The sequence below is a fragment of the Lepisosteus platostomus genome, chromosome 20, assembly GCF_059453375.1.
Source record: "Lepisosteus platostomus isolate fLepPlt1 chromosome 20, fLepPlt1.hap1, whole genome shotgun sequence".
Lineage (NCBI taxonomy): Eukaryota > Metazoa > Chordata > Actinopteri > Semionotiformes > Lepisosteidae > Lepisosteus > Lepisosteus platostomus.
Window position 1 is genome coordinate 16,195,707 of NC_142630.1, and position 16,794 is coordinate 16,212,500.

At 52.7% G+C, this 16,794-nt stretch overlaps 1 protein-coding gene and 1 long non-coding RNA gene across 3 annotated transcripts in view; one reads left to right on the plus strand and one right to left on the minus strand.

Moving 5' to 3' along the window:
• znf423 (zinc finger protein 423) overlaps nt 1-16,794 on the plus strand; it is a 130,321-nt gene that overhangs the window by 23,552 nt on the left and 89,975 nt on the right. For both annotated transcript variants that reach the window (XM_088613925.1, XM_088613926.1), the window contains exon 3: nt 11,219-11,416. In XM_088613925.1, the coding sequence (XP_088470051.1) occupies nt 11,219-11,416 (198 nt within the window). The remainder of the gene's footprint in view (nt 1-11,218; nt 11,417-16,794) is intronic.
• The window catches only part of LOC148644631 (uncharacterized), a 6,240-nt gene continuing 143 nt past the window's right edge, over nt 10,698-16,794 (minus strand). The window contains exons 1-3 of the long non-coding RNA XR_015928692.1: nt 16,492-16,794; nt 11,105-15,468; nt 10,698-10,846 (exon numbers count right to left, since the gene is read on the minus strand). The exon at nt 16,492-16,794 is cut by the window's right edge and continues 143 nt beyond it. This is a non-coding gene — a long non-coding RNA (uncharacterized LOC148644631). The remainder of the gene's footprint in view (nt 10,847-11,104; nt 15,469-16,491) is intronic.

Below are 16,794 nucleotides of genomic sequence, written 5' to 3' on the forward strand. Positions count from 1 at the left end.
TTAAAATCTCTGTTCGAGGCCTGCGGCGGTAGTACTTCTGTCCTGACCTTTTTCTGTACACAGAGCTCTGCCAAGTCTCTTCCCCTGGGACCTCGCACCCTGCCAGCCTGTCTCCAGAGAGAGAGAGAGACACTGGGCCCTTTCAGGCGGGGGGCAGAGCATGTGGCACCAGTGGCAGAGGCTGTCTGCCAGTCTCCAGCCACATCCTGCTGCCCTGGGGGAGTTTCCCCACGATCACAGCCGGGGCTGTGGCAGAGGAAGGCAGCACAATATAAGTCTAAATCTCCCCCACCCCCCCACCCCTGCCTCGCCCCCTGTGGCGTGCAGGGACCTCAATGGTGATGTTTTCTTGGAGAGAACACTGGCCGTATTTATTAGCGAGCACTCTGGTGGCTCACACTGCCTTTTGGCTTCTTCTAAGCAGTCGGAAACAGGATCTCCCCAGGGGGTGGCGCTGAGGCTGTGTGCGCCGGTGCAGCCCCCCCCCACCCCCACCCCCCGTGAGGTGCCTGTGCTGCAGAGGCTCTTTACTGACGTAGGGAGATTGCAGGAAGGTCCTGGGGGGTTGGAAAATGCTGTGTGTGCGCAGTGTAGGCAAGAAGCAGCCCAGGGCCTGCGCTCACAGGCGGCTTGTTTGTGCCACAGGTCTGTGGGCCAGTTGCACTCTCCTTTCTTGCTCCCTGGGACGGCTTCTAGGATTTCACTGTGAGCAAATTCAGGGAATACTAGGCAGTCTTTTTTGAGCAGGTTTTAGGGAATGGAGGAACCTCAAGTGGCAAAGCAGGGGCTCACAAAGCCTCCTGGTTTTTTCGTGCCAGCTGAGCACTGTTTTCTCAGCGGGTGTGATTAGCACTTCAATTCAAGCCTCATAAAGTTTTACAGATATTATATCCTGGACCAAGGGCATCTTTGAAATCATCAAATGCGAAATATTTGAGGAAAATCCGGACTTTAATTGAGGTAATAATGAGCTTGATTATATCAATCCAGTAATTATGTTGCAATGAAAACCCGAATGAAATCTTGGCGTTCAAAACACACGATAAAGTGTTTTTTTTAAACATTTCTTGTATTCGATGCCGTGCGTTTTCAAAGCCCTGAGGGGATGGCGAAACTCAGGTTGAAGCGAAGTTTGGAAGTACCCCCCCCACTCCCTGAGAGTGAGGCTCACTCTCACACGCACAGTTGTCTAATCCAGAATCAGGTGGGCGTTAACAAAAATAATTGGGGATTCTAAATTTATGGAAGGTCTGATTGTGCTAGGAGTCTTGAAGATGAGGCGTTTTTAGTAAGTGCCAGTCTACACTGTGAAGTTGAACGTTGGCAGACAGTTTCCTGCAGCAGCTATATTGAGCAAGTGAAACTAATCCGCAGGGCCCAGCCTGCCAGCCCTTGCTCTTTGCTCTTTATGGTCTTCCTGTTTGTGTTGGTCCTGGGCTGTGATGGAGCACTTCTATAAAGGCCTGTGCCGGTGCTGGGGGGCGGGGGGGGGGCTCAGGGGCTCACCCTGCCCCCGAGCCTGCCCCAGATAGAGGGCCAACCTGTTGGATGTTACTCAGAATGCATCATGGGGCCTAATCTCATTATGACCTTCTCGAAACTGAGCAAAGGTGTTGTTTTCCCTGCATTCCTGACCACCTTGCCCCTAAACAACACTTTCCCCGTGACTCGCTTTTTTTGAGTCCTCTGTACTTGTGGGCCTGGCCCAGGAGGAATAGGGATCCAGGATATTGGACGTGTGCTCAAGGCCTTCCCTCTTTCCTATGGGCGCCACCTTGTTGCGTCTCACTGTGACTCTGATCAGATGCTGGAGCACAGGCAGGTCACAGGCGTGGTCAGAGAGAGCAGGTCAGTTCTGCGGCCCACGCGACTGGGCAGGCTGGAACAGGGACTGCGGTGTCGTTCGGACGTCAGACACACAAGGCCCTTCGGGGACAGTCCACCGGGCCTTGAACCCAGGACACACTCCTGCTGGAGCGGGGAGAAGAGTGCTGTCTGGGGGAGATGTTTTGCCTTTCTTTTGAATTCTTAAAAGGAGAAACTTTGAATCACGCAGAGACAATTCAAACACATGAAAACACCCATCCCTTCTCCTTTGGTGTGATTCTATATTTCCAGTTTCGATGGTATTAAATTGCTCTCATTTAGGCTGTTTACAAAAACTCTTAATGAGGAAGCTGTTGACCCTCCCTCTCATCCCGATACTCTTCTTTTTCGGTCGCATTGTGCCCCCCTCCCTCCTCCTCCTCCCCGATTCTCTTTATGTCTGGAAGTCTCTGTACAAACCACCAGGGGTATGTAATATATTTTTAATTTCCCCAAGGCAATGACAGGAAAACAGTTTTAATGTGAGAAAGGAGGCACGTGTGTAAAAACAAGCAAAGGCGCAGGTGAGCGTGTTGGTGGGTGGTTGCTGTGCTCCTGTCGGTGGGGTTGGGTGCCATCTGCCTCCCAGGGCCTGCAGGATGGGTGCCGCTTCTGCCCCAGGAGAGCAACATTGTTACATGGAGATGGGAACACAGATCCACACACATCTCCCTTTGGTGCTTCTCATCTTTTCAAAACACAGCCACCAGAGATCCTATCAGAATGGTGATTTTAACTTTAAATAGTTTGCTGTTTACACTTTAATAATGCAGCTCCCTGGAGAGCCAGAGGTAATATTAGCAGTAAGGCCGCAGAAGGAAGTGCACAGCAGTGTCTCTAGGAGGTGAAGACCCTGCTGGCCATCCTGATAGTGTTCCACATGTCTGTGCTGTGCCAGGAGTGGTCAGTGATTGGTGGTCCGAGCTCTGCACCTGCAACACAGGGGAGGAGAAGGAGGAGGAGGAGGAGGAGGAGGAAGTGTAGGCAGATGCTTCTTACTTGCCCTTGCCCTTGTGCAGCATCCTTCTTACTTGGATGCTGCACATTGGTGGTGGTGGAGGGGAGTCCCCATTACCTGTAAAGCGCTTTGAGTGGAGTGTCCAGAAAAGCGCTATATTAGTGTAAGTAATTATTATTATTATTTTTATTATTATTTTTAACATCTCACTGCAGTCCTGTCGGGATGGAGAAGCGTGTCGCACCAACAGCACCACAAGTCCTGGAGGCCAGGGGTCTCTGTGTGGTCGAGAGGACACAGGCCAACTAATCCCACCCTGCGTTCGGTAGGGCTCGGCCAATTGTACGCCACCGCCTGGGAGGACCCCAGTCACAGTAGTCCAGGCTCGAACCCGTGACCACAGAGCTCGGCCTACACTCGGGTGAGCTCCTTTACCGGTGGAGCTGGTCTTGTCATCAGTTCGATTAGGAGTACCCAACCCGATCCCAGGAGTCTGCAAGGGGTTTGTCTTAATATGACGTCTTCTTAAACGAATGACCAGGTGCTGTCCATGAATAGGACTGTCCAGCTGCAGGGGCACAGGGGCTCATGGTCATACCCGAGAAGCCCAGTCTGCTGGCGTGATTACCTGTCCTGCTCCCTATTTCCTTGAAAATTTTGGAAGTGGGGGTCGGTGCACACATCTAACAGGAGCTCTTCACCTACACGAATGGCCTTTAACCTGCCGTGTGGAGCTTTGAGTGATACTGGTGCAGGCTCTGCTGTCCTAATAACACATTCCTGCCCACTTCATTTCTCTTCTCTTGCTATTCTACAGATAAGTCTGTCACAAGCCTTAAGTATTAGTATCCCAAACGGTAGATGGTTTTTAAAAAGTAATGTTTAAGTGTTTGCAGAAAGGTGCCAAAGTGCAGCGTTTCCCCATCGCACTACATTGTTCTAGCGGGAGCTCAGCTCGGACGATGTTGGCCTGGAATCATTCCACTGACAACCTGCCGCCCTCTGATCACCAGGCGCCATGTTAGAACAGCCCTCCCTCCTCTCCCGAGTTTAAATATTACATCAGACCCCTAATTTACTTCTCAAGCAGCCGCCTTAAATATTTTACAGTGAAAGTGGATAAACTCTGGGTCTAATTAAAGAGAACTTAAACCTTGCATAATTGATGAGATGACAAGTGTATTTGGGTTCTGCTGGATGAACAGTTTTGTGAGGAGGAGCTGCTGAGTAGGGGTGGCAGAAGCCTGTGTGCTCCGGTTCACCGCTGACTTCAGAACCCCTGCCGGTTTTGTTTGTAGTTCAAGCAAGGCTGCTTCCTTTTTATAATATGTTAAGCAGCTGGGCATGTGAGAAAATGCACCGTAGGGTTGTTGCACGACCAAAAATAGTAAAATAGCTCCACCTCCGGTCGGTGCAGAGTGGAGGTGTTTGCTCGTGTTTCCAGTGTGGCCTTGTACTGGGTCCTGCTTTCAGCTTGAGCTTGTCACTACAGCCGAGGTTAGTAGCTCTCAGAGCAGCAGAAAGCCCCAGCCCAGCCACCACGAACTGAACTGAGAATCGCCCCTCTGGAAGGGCCCACTGGCCTGACCTGGTCCAGATTTCACCGTTGGCCGAATGAATGTCAGTTATCAGACTCCCTTTGATCTGCTAGGGGTTTGTTCCTTGAGGAAAGATGCCCGTCTGAGCCAGTTCTGGTCTTAATCTAACCGGGAGTCACTCCCAGCCTGTCAGGTTACAAACCACACACGTCAGGACAGTCTTAGCTAAGGAAGAGATCAAGGCTTATTCCATGTCCATTGTCCAGAGACAGAGCCTTTTTCAGCCGAAACGTTGTGTCTCTTTTCCTTTCAGCATGGAATAAACCTTTACCTGTCCTTTGCAGCCTATGCATGCTGATGCAGCTAGCTGCTTGAACAGTCTTAGCAAAACCTGGTTTTACCGAGAGTTTTCAAATACCTTTACAACTGTTCAAGATTTTTTTTTAATGAAGGGTGTTAATGTGCTGAAAGAATTTTTTTGTAAAATGCCTTGCGTTACTTATTAGGCAGGTTTTTTTTTTTTCTGTTGCAGATCAAAAATATCTGCACAATACACAAACTGCATTATTTGCATTTCTCAAAAAATCATTTCACATTTAAGACCTCTAATTTCAAAAGGATTACCTAAAAATGAAAAGGATTTACAGAATAAATGAAAACAAACAGCGCCCTTAGCACGAACGTGCTTGCAGATGCCACCTCAGCCTCGTTTTGGGATTTCTTCCCAGGTTAAACTGCGAGTGCTCCTGGTGCGGTATGTAAATGGAGCTAAACTTTTTTTTGCTCCAGTCCTGGTTGAATTAGCAGCCTGTGTGAAATTGTAGATCCGCTTCAGATACTAATTATTTTCTAGCTACTACAATCTAAAAGGAATGCGGAGAGAGAGCATGACCATATAAAAACACATCACCCAAATTAGGTTTAATTAGGAGCTTCACCAAATAGAACAACGTGCCTCCTCAGCAACATTAAAGCATATAAATACGTCTAATTTCCTCAAACGTGAAGCGCTCTGCCCTTAATTACGGAAACAACAATGGCTCTCTTTTTTCATTAGCGGGAGGCCGTGTTTGGTAACGGTTATGAACGATCTAGGTCCTCCCTCCTCCTTGGGGGGCACGTGTGTGGGGTTGGGGGGGTTTAGTGTGCACAGCCCTGGCCCAATTAAGGTGATCTGGAGCGAGCACAGGAAGCAGAAGGTGCCACTGCAAATTAAAAATAAGATGAAAAAAGGGGTTCTTGGGAAATACTGGTTAATTACTGTAGAACGTTTCTCCTCTGGCTCGGCGCTATGCCGAACTGGGCCCTCGACCCCACACTTAAGAACACAGAGACTCCTGGGGGGGAGGGGGTGGGCAATTAACATCTGGGGCTGTTCGCTGGGGTCCTGCTCAGCTTCCAGGTTCTCCAGCTCTTCCTCCCTGCCTTCCTCGCCTTCTTCACACTTGCTAGCACATGTCACGCTGGTCCTTGAAGAAGTGATTATTTTTCCAGAGCAGGTGTTGAGATGGTGGAAGAGGTGGAATTCCCAACCTGCTCGAGGTGCCAGTGTATCAAAGCGCACGGCCGTCTTAATTGCTCGGTTACATTTGATTTTAAACCCGTGATCTTCTCCGGTCTCCGGGCCCTGCAGAAGAGACGCAGAGACCCAGGTCACCGCCCGGCCTGTGCCCAGCTCCTCGGGCACTTCCGGCAGCCCTGCTGGGAATGAGCTCCCGTTCCCTGTTCCCTGCGCAAGCGCCAGGAGAGCAGCCGGCTAGCCGCTGTGGGGTGCGGGGAGGGGGAGGGAGCAGTTTACCACACCAGAATGAAAAACAAACAACCTGTTTGTACACAGCCTCCCTGATAATTAAATCCGCCAGGAACCTCCACACCATCCACCAGCAGTGCTGGGATGTGTCAGAAATGACAAATGAGCGCCCGACCGGTTCCGAGCCTGGCCTGGAGTAGGAAACATTAGCGGTGATTAACCCTGTCAGCGCTGGGGTGCTGGAGTGATTTCAGGGGTGCCCTACGCGTCACTGGTGAATCCAAGCGGACTCCCCCGGTCTTGGGAGAGAGCAGTCCAGATGGATAGTCCTTACTGTGCTGCTCCGAAACAAAAGCCTTTTGCCAAAGCTTTCCGCTGTCTCAGTCCTTGACACGAGCTCGGCGCAGGGGGGGGTCGCAATGGCAGTGAGCTGCAGCTGGCTGGTGCCGAGGCCCAGGCTCGGTTCTGACTGACCTCCCGGGCCCGATACTCCATTCAGGCCTTTCTGCGGGTGAGGAGACGGACCCAGATTCTCACTGGTCAACTCGACCCTCTCTTGAGAAGTACCGCAGGACCTTGGAGAGGGATGGGCAGAAATTAGGAGAAGAAGTGAGAAGACAAAGGAGTCCAAAGCTGTCGCAAGCAACGCCAAACACGGCAAGGGACAGCTCAGTTCCAGAGTCATCAAAACAATTGTATTTTCCTTATAGGGGGGGAGAGCCTAAGATCTTGACGGCAACGTTCTCGGAATGTGGAACGGCAGCCTCCGCTTAAAACTCCCCACACGGAGAATGTGGTAGTGTCGCAGTGAGGTGTGGACAATTACAGCGCCAATGTCTTCCAGACAAAATGGGTGACTAAAGTATTGCAAGACCATGAAAGTACAGAACTCCCATGCGTTTCCACTGGCTTTTATGCAAAGGCTCAGTGACGGGTCTGAGGCTGTCCCTGAGCTGAGCGAGGAGTCATGTCGCAGGAGGGTCACAGCCAGGTTAAAGCCACTCCATAGCTTTCTGTAATCCCTGAGCAGGGCAGGAGAACAAGACGGCTCTAACCATTGTCCGAAGCCCAGTGAGCTGCCTAAACTCTCCTGGCTTTATCTTTAGTGCAATAAATATCAAAAAGGTTTTTTGTCTGCTGGTTCTGGGGGGGGAAGAGGGGGGTTGCTGTCCGGTCCCCTGGTCTGTGTGGGTCAGTGGTCCTGGTACAGAGCAGGAAACCTCTCTGCAGTATGTACAGCGTGGTTTTGATAGCCCAGGAAAAATCTCAGAAACCAGGAAAGCAAAATGTGCGTGTTCCATTTTAAAGCCTTCTGATTGAAATGTGCTTGTTCAATTATGATTGCAAGCATGGGAAGTATAAACGAGCAATATATCCTTAAGTTTCTAGGGCCTTGAAGAGGGCCTGTCGAGCTGAATGAGCCTTTTGAAATTGTTGCTTCCCTTGGATAGCTCTTTCAGTGAGTGTAATTGATTTATTTGGAAAGCCAAGTTTTGTTTTTCAGCGTCTCGGTTGAATTTGAGCGAAAACCATTACCTGGCGGAGAGGAATTGGTCGGAAGCTGTGCGTTCTCTCGGCTCGGGGTGTGTTGCCAAACAGTCGAGGCGCCGGGGCGAAGTCTGCCGCTCTGCGCTCTGTGCGCGCGTGCGCGCGCGTGATTGATGTCGTTTCCCCCCCCGCGAGGAGGCTGGCGTCTCCGGCCGCGGCCCTCTTTCCGGCGCGAGAACGCTGATTTCGCAGGAGCGGGCGGGAGCCGGCGAGATGCTCCCAGCGCCTGGGCTCGGCGTGCCTTTGTTTTTATTTCATTTGTTAGCCAGCGCGCTTCCAGGGCTTCATCCAATCAAGTGCACGGCGCTGGAGAGGCTGGACTCCCCCCCTCTCAGACAAATTGTGGAGTCGGTGCTTTATCAGAGCCCCTATCGGAGCTCCATTTGGTGCACCTGGGCGAGATTCTATGTATCAATTTTGTACTGTACTGAGATGATACTCTGTGCAGTAATAACGGAGGGCCGCGCAGTGTGTGGGTTTCTAAATGAAGTGTGCTCTGGCCCCCTCGCGAGACCCATTTTACCTCTGGAGATTGCAATCGCTTATTGGAAAGAGCGAGCAGAGGGGTGCAGCGAGAGTGGAGGGGGGGGGGGGGGATCGGGGGGCCCCCCTACCAGCCAGCGTCTCTGTGTGCCAGGCAGTTCTGCTCCTATACTTGGCCGGCACGTCCCGCTCTCTCCTGGTCCCCCCCCATCCATCGCGACGAGCGCGCGGGGGCAGGAGGGGAGGAGGGTGGGGGCTACCTGCCTCCTCGTTTCTCAGTTTCCGTGGGCAGCCGAGGCCTGGGCTGGCGCCGTGCTCCCGAGCCTCTTCCTCTCTTTCCGAGGCTGCGCTCGGCCCCGCGCGCACGGTCACGTGAGGGGGGTGGGAGGGCCCTGCGTGGCTCCCGTCCAGCAGCGGCGCGCACAGATGTGGCCTGTTTTCAGGCCTTTTTGTTATTCCACCCGTGCGACTGTGTCTGCCTGCATGGGCACAAGCCATCCCCACCTCCAGCCTTAAAAACGGGAGACTCTTGTGAGCGACACAGGAAATGTGCACACGAGGCTGATCTGTCCTGTGCTTGTGCTTGTGCTTGTGCTTGTGCTTGTGCTTTCCTCTCACAGCCTGTGCATTGTGACCTATGTGTTGTGCCCCTGAGCAATAAACACTATTCAGTAAAGCACTGATGGATTCCCTTTAACTTTTGCAGAGTGTATATTGGTGACTCCGGGTTGCAAAGATGGCTAGTGTTTCCTGTTCCTGGCTTCTCTCTCGTCCCTCGTCCCCTGGGCCCGGAGCACTGGAGCCTGTGGGAAGCTGTTCCCCTTCAGTGTGTGGACAATTCTCCACCATGTCCCCACGCATTTAGTGACTCCTTAGAGAAGGGACGATGTGGGGATGCCCCCACGATAGAAATGCAGTTTGTGTGTAAAACAAGGTGTCCGGCTCACCCCGTGTGTCATGTCAGCAGGGGGAGGAGATAAGATAAGATCACTTTATTGGCCATATACAATTTCTTGCATTAGGAATTTGTCTTTTCGCATACCTCAACTTGCTCTCCATAAGACACACAGACAGGGAGAGAAGCTTGGGGTCAGAGCGCAGGGTCAGCCATTTATACAGCTCCCCTGGAGCAGTTGGGGTTAAGGGCCTTGCTCAGGGGCCCAACGGAGAAGGATTCCTCTGCCGGCCGCGGAATACGAACCAGCAGCCTTCCAGCCACAGGCGCAGATCCTGAGCCACAGAGCCACCGCCCCGCCTGTGCAGTGGAGATGGGGATGGAGCCCGAGTCAGTGGGTGTAGTGGGTGCGTGCGCACTGCTCTGGGCTGTGGGCCTGAGCTCAGCTGCTGCCTCTGCGGGCGTGAGCTGTCCTGGCAGTCGGGGGACAGCTCTCGCCCCCAGGCCAGGCAGCTCCCACGCCTCCGGACAGATGGCCTCTTCCTTCCCAGAAAATCCCCCCGCCAGGCCCACCTGCAAGGGGCTGAGCTGGGCTGGGCAGCAGTGCCCCACACAGTCCCTGACGCAGCTGGACCAGTGGCTGACGGATTCTTTCTTGATCTCCTTCCTTCTCTTTGGACTTCTCCCACAGAACTCTTACCTCGGGCCGGGATCCCTAGTCCCTGTTTTGTTATCCAGGCTCAGCTCCTCGCAGAAAGTGTGCTCTCGCTGCCCAGTCTCATTTTCTGTGAGATCCCAGCACTGGCCCTGGGATCAGAGCATTTAACATGTGATAATAAGGTGTGAAAACGAACAAGAAAGCTGGAGGACTGCTGGAGACGATTCTCCCACAGCCCCACACACGGGATGAATGGCCACTAGGGTTTCCCAGACGCTTTTGTGATATTTGAGCATCTTTCATCTCCTTTTTTTTTTTTAAGCATCAGCGGAAACAACCGTTCTGATATTTGCTCTGATACAGTGCAAATGCATGAAGCCGTTTTGGTTTTAGATTCCAAATGTTTTACATAACTGCACACACACGTCAGAGAGCTGGGCAGAATTAATTGTACTTTTAAAGGGGTAGGAAATGCAAACAGACTGAATAATACTAGAGCTCAATGCAAAATGCTCAAAATCGGACCACACAGAAGACCAGATGAGTAAAGTCAAAAGTTCTCATTGTCACCTGGAGACTCATTCACACAGCAGAGTGCTTTCATGGAGCAGCCTGAGTGAAGCTGTTGATATTGCTCTGCTGTCTTTAATCGTATTGCTAGAACTTTGTACAATTCTTGTATTTCTAAGGCATCTCAAGCCACTGTTCGCTGGATCTGTGGAGTGGTGGGTCATGCTGTGTGATCCTGTGCAGGAAGCATTTTTATCCTTACGAGTTAATTTGCTGATGCTTCTATCCAGCGCAGATTATCTATCTATATAAGCAGATAGAAATCTATTTTAGTGGCACGATTTGAGAGCCGTGTCTTGCTCAGGGGTACAGCAGCAGCACAGCACTCCATCTGGGACTTGAACCCGCAACCCTCCAGTTATAGGTCCCGAGCCCTGACCACTACTGCCTCTGTAACAAAAGAGTTTTGAGCCCTGTTGAGAAACCGTTTTAAATGTGACCCGTTTATTTAGTCCTTTACTTATCAGACATGTTGAAACAGCTTCTGGTTCACAGTAACCGTACGAGTGCAGAGCAGACTGTTCTGGCTGGCCGTTTCCCAAGCTGGTTGTCCTGTAAGCAGCAGCAGTGTGTCTTTACCCTGGAAGGTGTGGGACACAGTACAGGATGCTCAGATGCTGTAATTTAGGAAGGCACTGCGCTTGATTTTCTCATGCACACGCTACTGTGCAAATGACATTTGAAAGCACATTTTAGCGCTCTCTCTGATTGAATAAGTGTTGTCATTTTGGACTTAGTAGTTTGCTCCTCTTCCCTAAACTTCCAGTTACACGTGCAGAGCTCTGAGCGCAGCTCCACACTACTGCCCTGTAAGACCCGCACTGCTAACGCAATGTACCTGCAGACCTGGGAACGGTCACGTGCGCCGTGTCAGCCTGCAGACGTGGGGGTCAGTTCTCTCCTGTAGCGCGTGCGCCGGGTTGACCCCTGTGTGTCTCCGTGTCCGGCGCAGATGTGCCAGGGGCGGACCGGGACGCGGAGAGGAAGGACCGGCGGGCGCTGGAGGACGGCCAGAGCGTGACGAGCCACGAGGACCGGGCTGCCGAGGATGAGCTGGACGACGAGGCCATTTTCACCTGCGACAACTGCCAGCAGGACTTCGAGTGCCTGGCGGAGCTGACCGAGCATCGCACCCACCACTGCCCGGCTGGTAAGGCGCCATGCGAGCACTGTGGCTAAAGAGGTTTGAACACCCCCTCTCCCTCCAGCGCGAGCTGCAGGATTAGTCTGTAGTATCCAGTTTCTCTGCTGGAGAGACTCTTTTCCAGAAACCTTCAGCAGAGCCTCTCGGTTTCATAGGACATAAAATCAATGTGGACTTTATAATGCTAAGTATTAATAATAGGATGCAAAAAGTCATGCGGTTCGGGGTTTCAGATTCCTAATGCAGCAATGCAAGACGTTTCCAGGCATGTGCACGTGATTCAGTTGAGTTTTTACCCAGAACCCCAGTGGGTTTGACAGCTGCTGGCGGTGGTCCAGTCCAGGGTGCACTGGGCTGGCTCGGGGGTGTTCCAGCACAGCAGTGTGGGTTTTCTCCCGCCCTGCCGTGAAGTCCGAAGACAGAGACCCTCGTTGACAAAGGTGGGGGCTGGTGATCGTGCCGTGCCTGAGAGCGGCCGAACGCCCTGGCCAGGGGGAGGCGAGGGCCACAGACTCCTCGCGCGACCTGCTGTCCTGCTGCAGGGACAGGGACAGGGACAGGGACAGGGACAGGGACAGGGACAGGGACAGGGACAGGGACGCGAGGCGCAAGACGCGATTTCCATTCGCCAGTCTGCAGAGACCAACGTGTTGCTGAGAAGGATAAGGGGGAGGAAAATTCTATGAAAGTTGGGGGAAAAAAATAAATATATAAAAATAAAATCTGCCCTCTCCTGGGAGCACCCTTGTCAGTTCCGGAGATTGCAGAATAATCAGTGGATTCTGCAGGGGATTCCAGCCCCTGCTTTATTATTTCGTAGTTTTTTTAAAAAGAGAGAGTGTTCACTGATTCCTCCTGCTCCGGTCTGTCCTCCGCCTGGGGCCAGCAGGGGTTTCAGGCCTGCGTGTGCTGTGGTGCCCCAGGTGTGCTGTGCGATGGGTATGTGGTCGGGGTGTCTGAATGCAGCAGTGCTCGTGCCTGCACAGTGTGTGTGTTTTTCTCGTGACAGCTCAGTGCCTGTGCGGGAGAGAGGCTGCTGATCCTGCGGGCCGTTTGGGGTGCTTCACAAGCAGTGTGATAGAGGTGCAGTTTGTCCTACTCTGGTTCGAACAGCCCGTTTGCCCTCGTTGTAGTGCTGCTCTGCTGTCTGGAGAGCCCACCTCTGCTCCAGCTCTCCGGGGGCCATCGGCACAGAGCACAGGCCTGCGCTGTACACTGTGCTTTCATTTCCAACACCCCTTGGCAGCAGGATGAGGCAATGGCTTTCTGCAGCAGAGTCTCTATACTTTTATTTCCTTCATTTCCTCTACTTTTTTATACATAATAACTTGCCCCAAACTACCCCCCCCCCGCCCCCCATATCTTAACCCCTGTACACTAGATAACCAGCAAAATAAAGAGTAGTAGTGATGTTTTTTTTGCTGAATAAACCAGCCAATTCTAATCCTATACGAAAAGCGAGAGACTGAAAAATGTTCTCTGACCATCTTGCCTCTCAGTGTTTGCTTTCTGGAACGAGAGAGAGAGCTTGTAAGACAGCACTTAATTAGATATTGATGAACAGGTAGTGGACAAAGAAATAGAAACACCAGTGTGAGGTGTTTTAATAGGGTGCTGGGCCACCGTGTACAATAGTCTATCAGCATCGGGAGGGGTGCAGCTCCATTCTTCCATGAGAGCCAGTCAGCTCCAGTAGAAGGTGATAGACAAAGCTGTCTCTGATGTTCTTCCAGAATATCCCATAAATGCGTACCTGGGATGAAATGCTGCAACATGGGCTGAAGGTGATCAAGCCAGTACTATTAAGCAGTAATTAGCAGTGACCTTGCCTTCGAAGGGAATGAGTGCATCCAAACCATGCCAGGAAAATGTGTCCCACAATATGACGGAACCACCAGGACCCTTCACTAGAGTTCTTATGGATGATGCCACACTGGTGCTCGTCTGTTGGCCGTGAATATGGTGAACGTTGACGTCGCATGTCACAGGTCTCTATTGCTCAGAAGTCCAGGGCCCACGCTCTTTGCACCACTGGAATCATAAATGTACATTTCCTCTTTGTAATGAAACTGGCTGTGCTCCCCATGTTGAAATGTGCAGTCAGTGTATCTGCAGCTGCTCACCCATTCTGCCTTGTGGTTCAAATTAAAGTGCTGATGTCATAATGCTGGAGTCTGTGCTTCTGCCCTCTGATGCCCCTTTGCCACTGATGTCTTCCCCTTGGAGTGTCATGGTAACATCACCTCAGACAGCATTGCTCATCTCGGTTACCGAAGCTCCTGCCGAACGTGCCACAACAATCGCCCCTCTTTCAAAGTCACGAGGTCTCCTCTTGCAGCCATGCTGGCCGTAATTATAGGCAGCTCAGCCTGTCCGGCATTTTTCTAAACTCTAAGCATGCTGGGATGTTATTAGCTTAATGAACACATGAGCCACTCCTGTGGAAGCCCTTCAGTGTACCCCTCAAATCCACGGGCTTTTCCATTATTCTGTCCACTACCTGTAGGTCTTCTGCCTGCAGCAGTTGCACAGCACCTTTTCAGTCAGGTGCTTTGTTCTTTTTGTTGCCTTCAGGTGAATTTTGGTGGGGTATGGAAATTGACCTGATCGCTCCGCATCAGCAAAGTCTGGGCGGCGGGACTGCGGACAGCAGTGTCTCCACGAAGGGAGAGTCACGCCAGCCAGCAGGCATGTCTGAATCGTTCCTGTGGGCCGCGCGGAAGGCGTCGGTCTGGCCTCGAGGCCCTGGCGGCGCTGCCTGTAGCGTAGAGCCGCCGACGTTTCGGCCCAGAGAGTTGCCTTGGCAGGTGACGTGACCAGGAATGGTGCTAACAAAGAGGTCAGGGACGCTTAGAGGCCCTGGTGGGCCGGGGGCTCTCTCGCCAGGGGCTCATGCTGGCAGTCCTGCTTCTCCCATGACGCCAGCGTCCTCGGCGAGGCGACGGGGAGGGGGGCGGTTCGAGTCGGAGAACGCACGCAGGCCTCTGGAGCCAAGTCTGGAGGATAGGAGGTGTGGAAAGAGTCTGGGGCCGCGGCCAGTAGAAACAGTGTGCAGAATGACCCCCTTTGTTGGAATGGAAGTCTCCCTTTCTGGGGCCCCTCTTGTCTGCCCTCACCTCCATTAACAGCTCCTCTGGATCCAGGTGACAGCCCGTGTTGTCAAAGCTTGGCCAGCTGACAGCTAATCCAGAAGGTTGCAGTTATCTTGTGAATAAGGGAATGTGGACCTCCCGGAGCACTGTTGCAGCTTTCTGGTGTAGTTTGGACAACCCCCATTTGTGTTTCAAAGAAGTGCTTTTGTTCCTTCCTCGCGGAGTGACCTGGTTGTGTGCGTGTGCGCGCGCGCTCCATGCATGAGTGTGAGCGACGATGGCAGCCGTGGGCTGGGTGAGCTCGTGGTGTGCCAGCACGTTACACATCAGACATGCCGAGGCAGCAGTGTGGGATGGTGCCGGGGAAATGCCTTGGGATCGCCTCAACTGGAGGGAGAAGAAGAAAAAAAAAATCTGGAGCATGCTCCTTCCCAGCGGAGCATTTCAAAAACCTGGAGATCAAATGGAGAACATTCGGTGTGCCGCTCTGCTCCGCTCGGCTGGGGCACGGAGACGTGCGGCTGTCGCTGTGTGTGTGTGTCTGTGTGTGTGCGTGCCTCCTCGCCCCGCCATCCCTGCACAGGTGCCGACCAGGACAGCTGCCCCCCCCTCCATCTCCATCAGCTAGAGTCGCTCTGGCCAGGAGTGGCCACTGGCACGGTGAGGCTGACCACTGCAAGCCAAGTGTAATCAGCCGTACAGTGAGGGACAGTTCTAGGAGTCAGTAATCACCTCTGGTCAGGTGAGCTGTCGGGGTAGCTTGTGTCCTCAGGCTTGTGATGTTATTTTTATACAGCCACCTTGAGCGAAAGTTCACTACCCCCCCGCAGTATTAACACGCGTTCCCAGTGCAGTTCGCGGCCTGTCTCAGAGCAGCCGGCAGACCCTGGCGTGCTCAGGAGGACAGCAGAGCCCCAGTCTGTTCCTGCTCTGCAGCTGAGGTCCGTTCCGACAGTTTGCGGCGCCCTGATGAATAGGAAAAAGAAATGAGCCCGGGAATCTCGAAAGAACGCGCGCGCAAGCAAAACAAAGAAAACCGGAGAGGATCGAAACGCGTAGGGTTTTGGTTTTGCTTCTGAAGCCCGGGCCCTGCGAGCTGGTGGGCTCCCAGCGCGGCTTGTCTCCGACTGCCTGGCTGGCGGGCTTCTTCGAGAGGAGGCTGGTTCCTCTTCCCGGGCCCGCGCTGGCTGCCCGACAGGAGCCCGTCGCCGTCCGCGCCCCAGAACCGGCCCGCCTGGGCCTAGCCTTTTGCAGGAGGCCTTCGCCAAATGCTTGATTTAAGAAAAGAAAAAGTCAGTGACGCAACGAAAGCCCGGCTGTGCTGTAAACGGGTGGGATTTTGGGGGGGCTTTCTGAAATACGGGCGGCGCAGAAGATACTTCTTCGTGCTCTCTTTTCAGTCTCCCCTCTGCAAGCACCCTTCCTTGCTGGAGGATAGGAGCTGGCTGCTCTTGGGTGCTAGTTTGCGTGCAGAAGATGGATTACAAAAGACATGAGAAACGAGGAACAGGAGAGGGAGAGAGAGAGAGAGAAACCTGTACGGTTAAGGGGGGACTGACGAGCACTAGAGCAGGAATTTCTCAGAGTCTCACATGCTCCGGTAAGAGGAATGCTGATGACAACAGGCAACGATGTGGGCAAATGGGGGAGCTGTCAGTCTGGAGCGAGTGGTAGCGTCTCTGCTTGTCAGATACAAATAGGAGGCGAAACCAAATTAACCCCCCTACGGAAGACAGAAACGAGCTGTTAGGATAGTGCGAAAAAAAAAAACCCTGCAGTCTCGGAAAAAACCGAGCAGCCGCCGTCAGATACCGGCGCTTTGCAAGCTATCAGCTGAGAAGTGATGATGCCTTTCAACGCAGACTGAGCCCCAGATATGTGTGAAAGAGTAAATATGTTCAGATGAAAATACATCTAGAGCGTAGGTGACATACTGTGTTAACATTCTAGCCGTGCTTTTGGAATAAATAAAGACAGATTCTAATGTACAGGCTTTGATGCTGTGCAGCAGAAACTGGATCAGTCATCACTGGAGGTTGGAACCTCTTCTTTGATACTGTATATAAGCACGTTTCTGGAGGAGTGGAGTGATGCATCCCGCGGGTGTGTTTTCACAACGCGCTGTGGTGCCCGTGGAAGTCCTGTGCCGCTTGGCGTGCCCGTCTGCCCCCGTTGTCCAGGCCGGGGCAGGCTTGCAGCGCGTCACGAGGTGGGCATACTGAGATCAGTTCGTTTCCGGGGCTGCTGTAGCCAGGCAGGCAGGCAGGCAGGCAGGCAGGAAGGCGCAGCTTG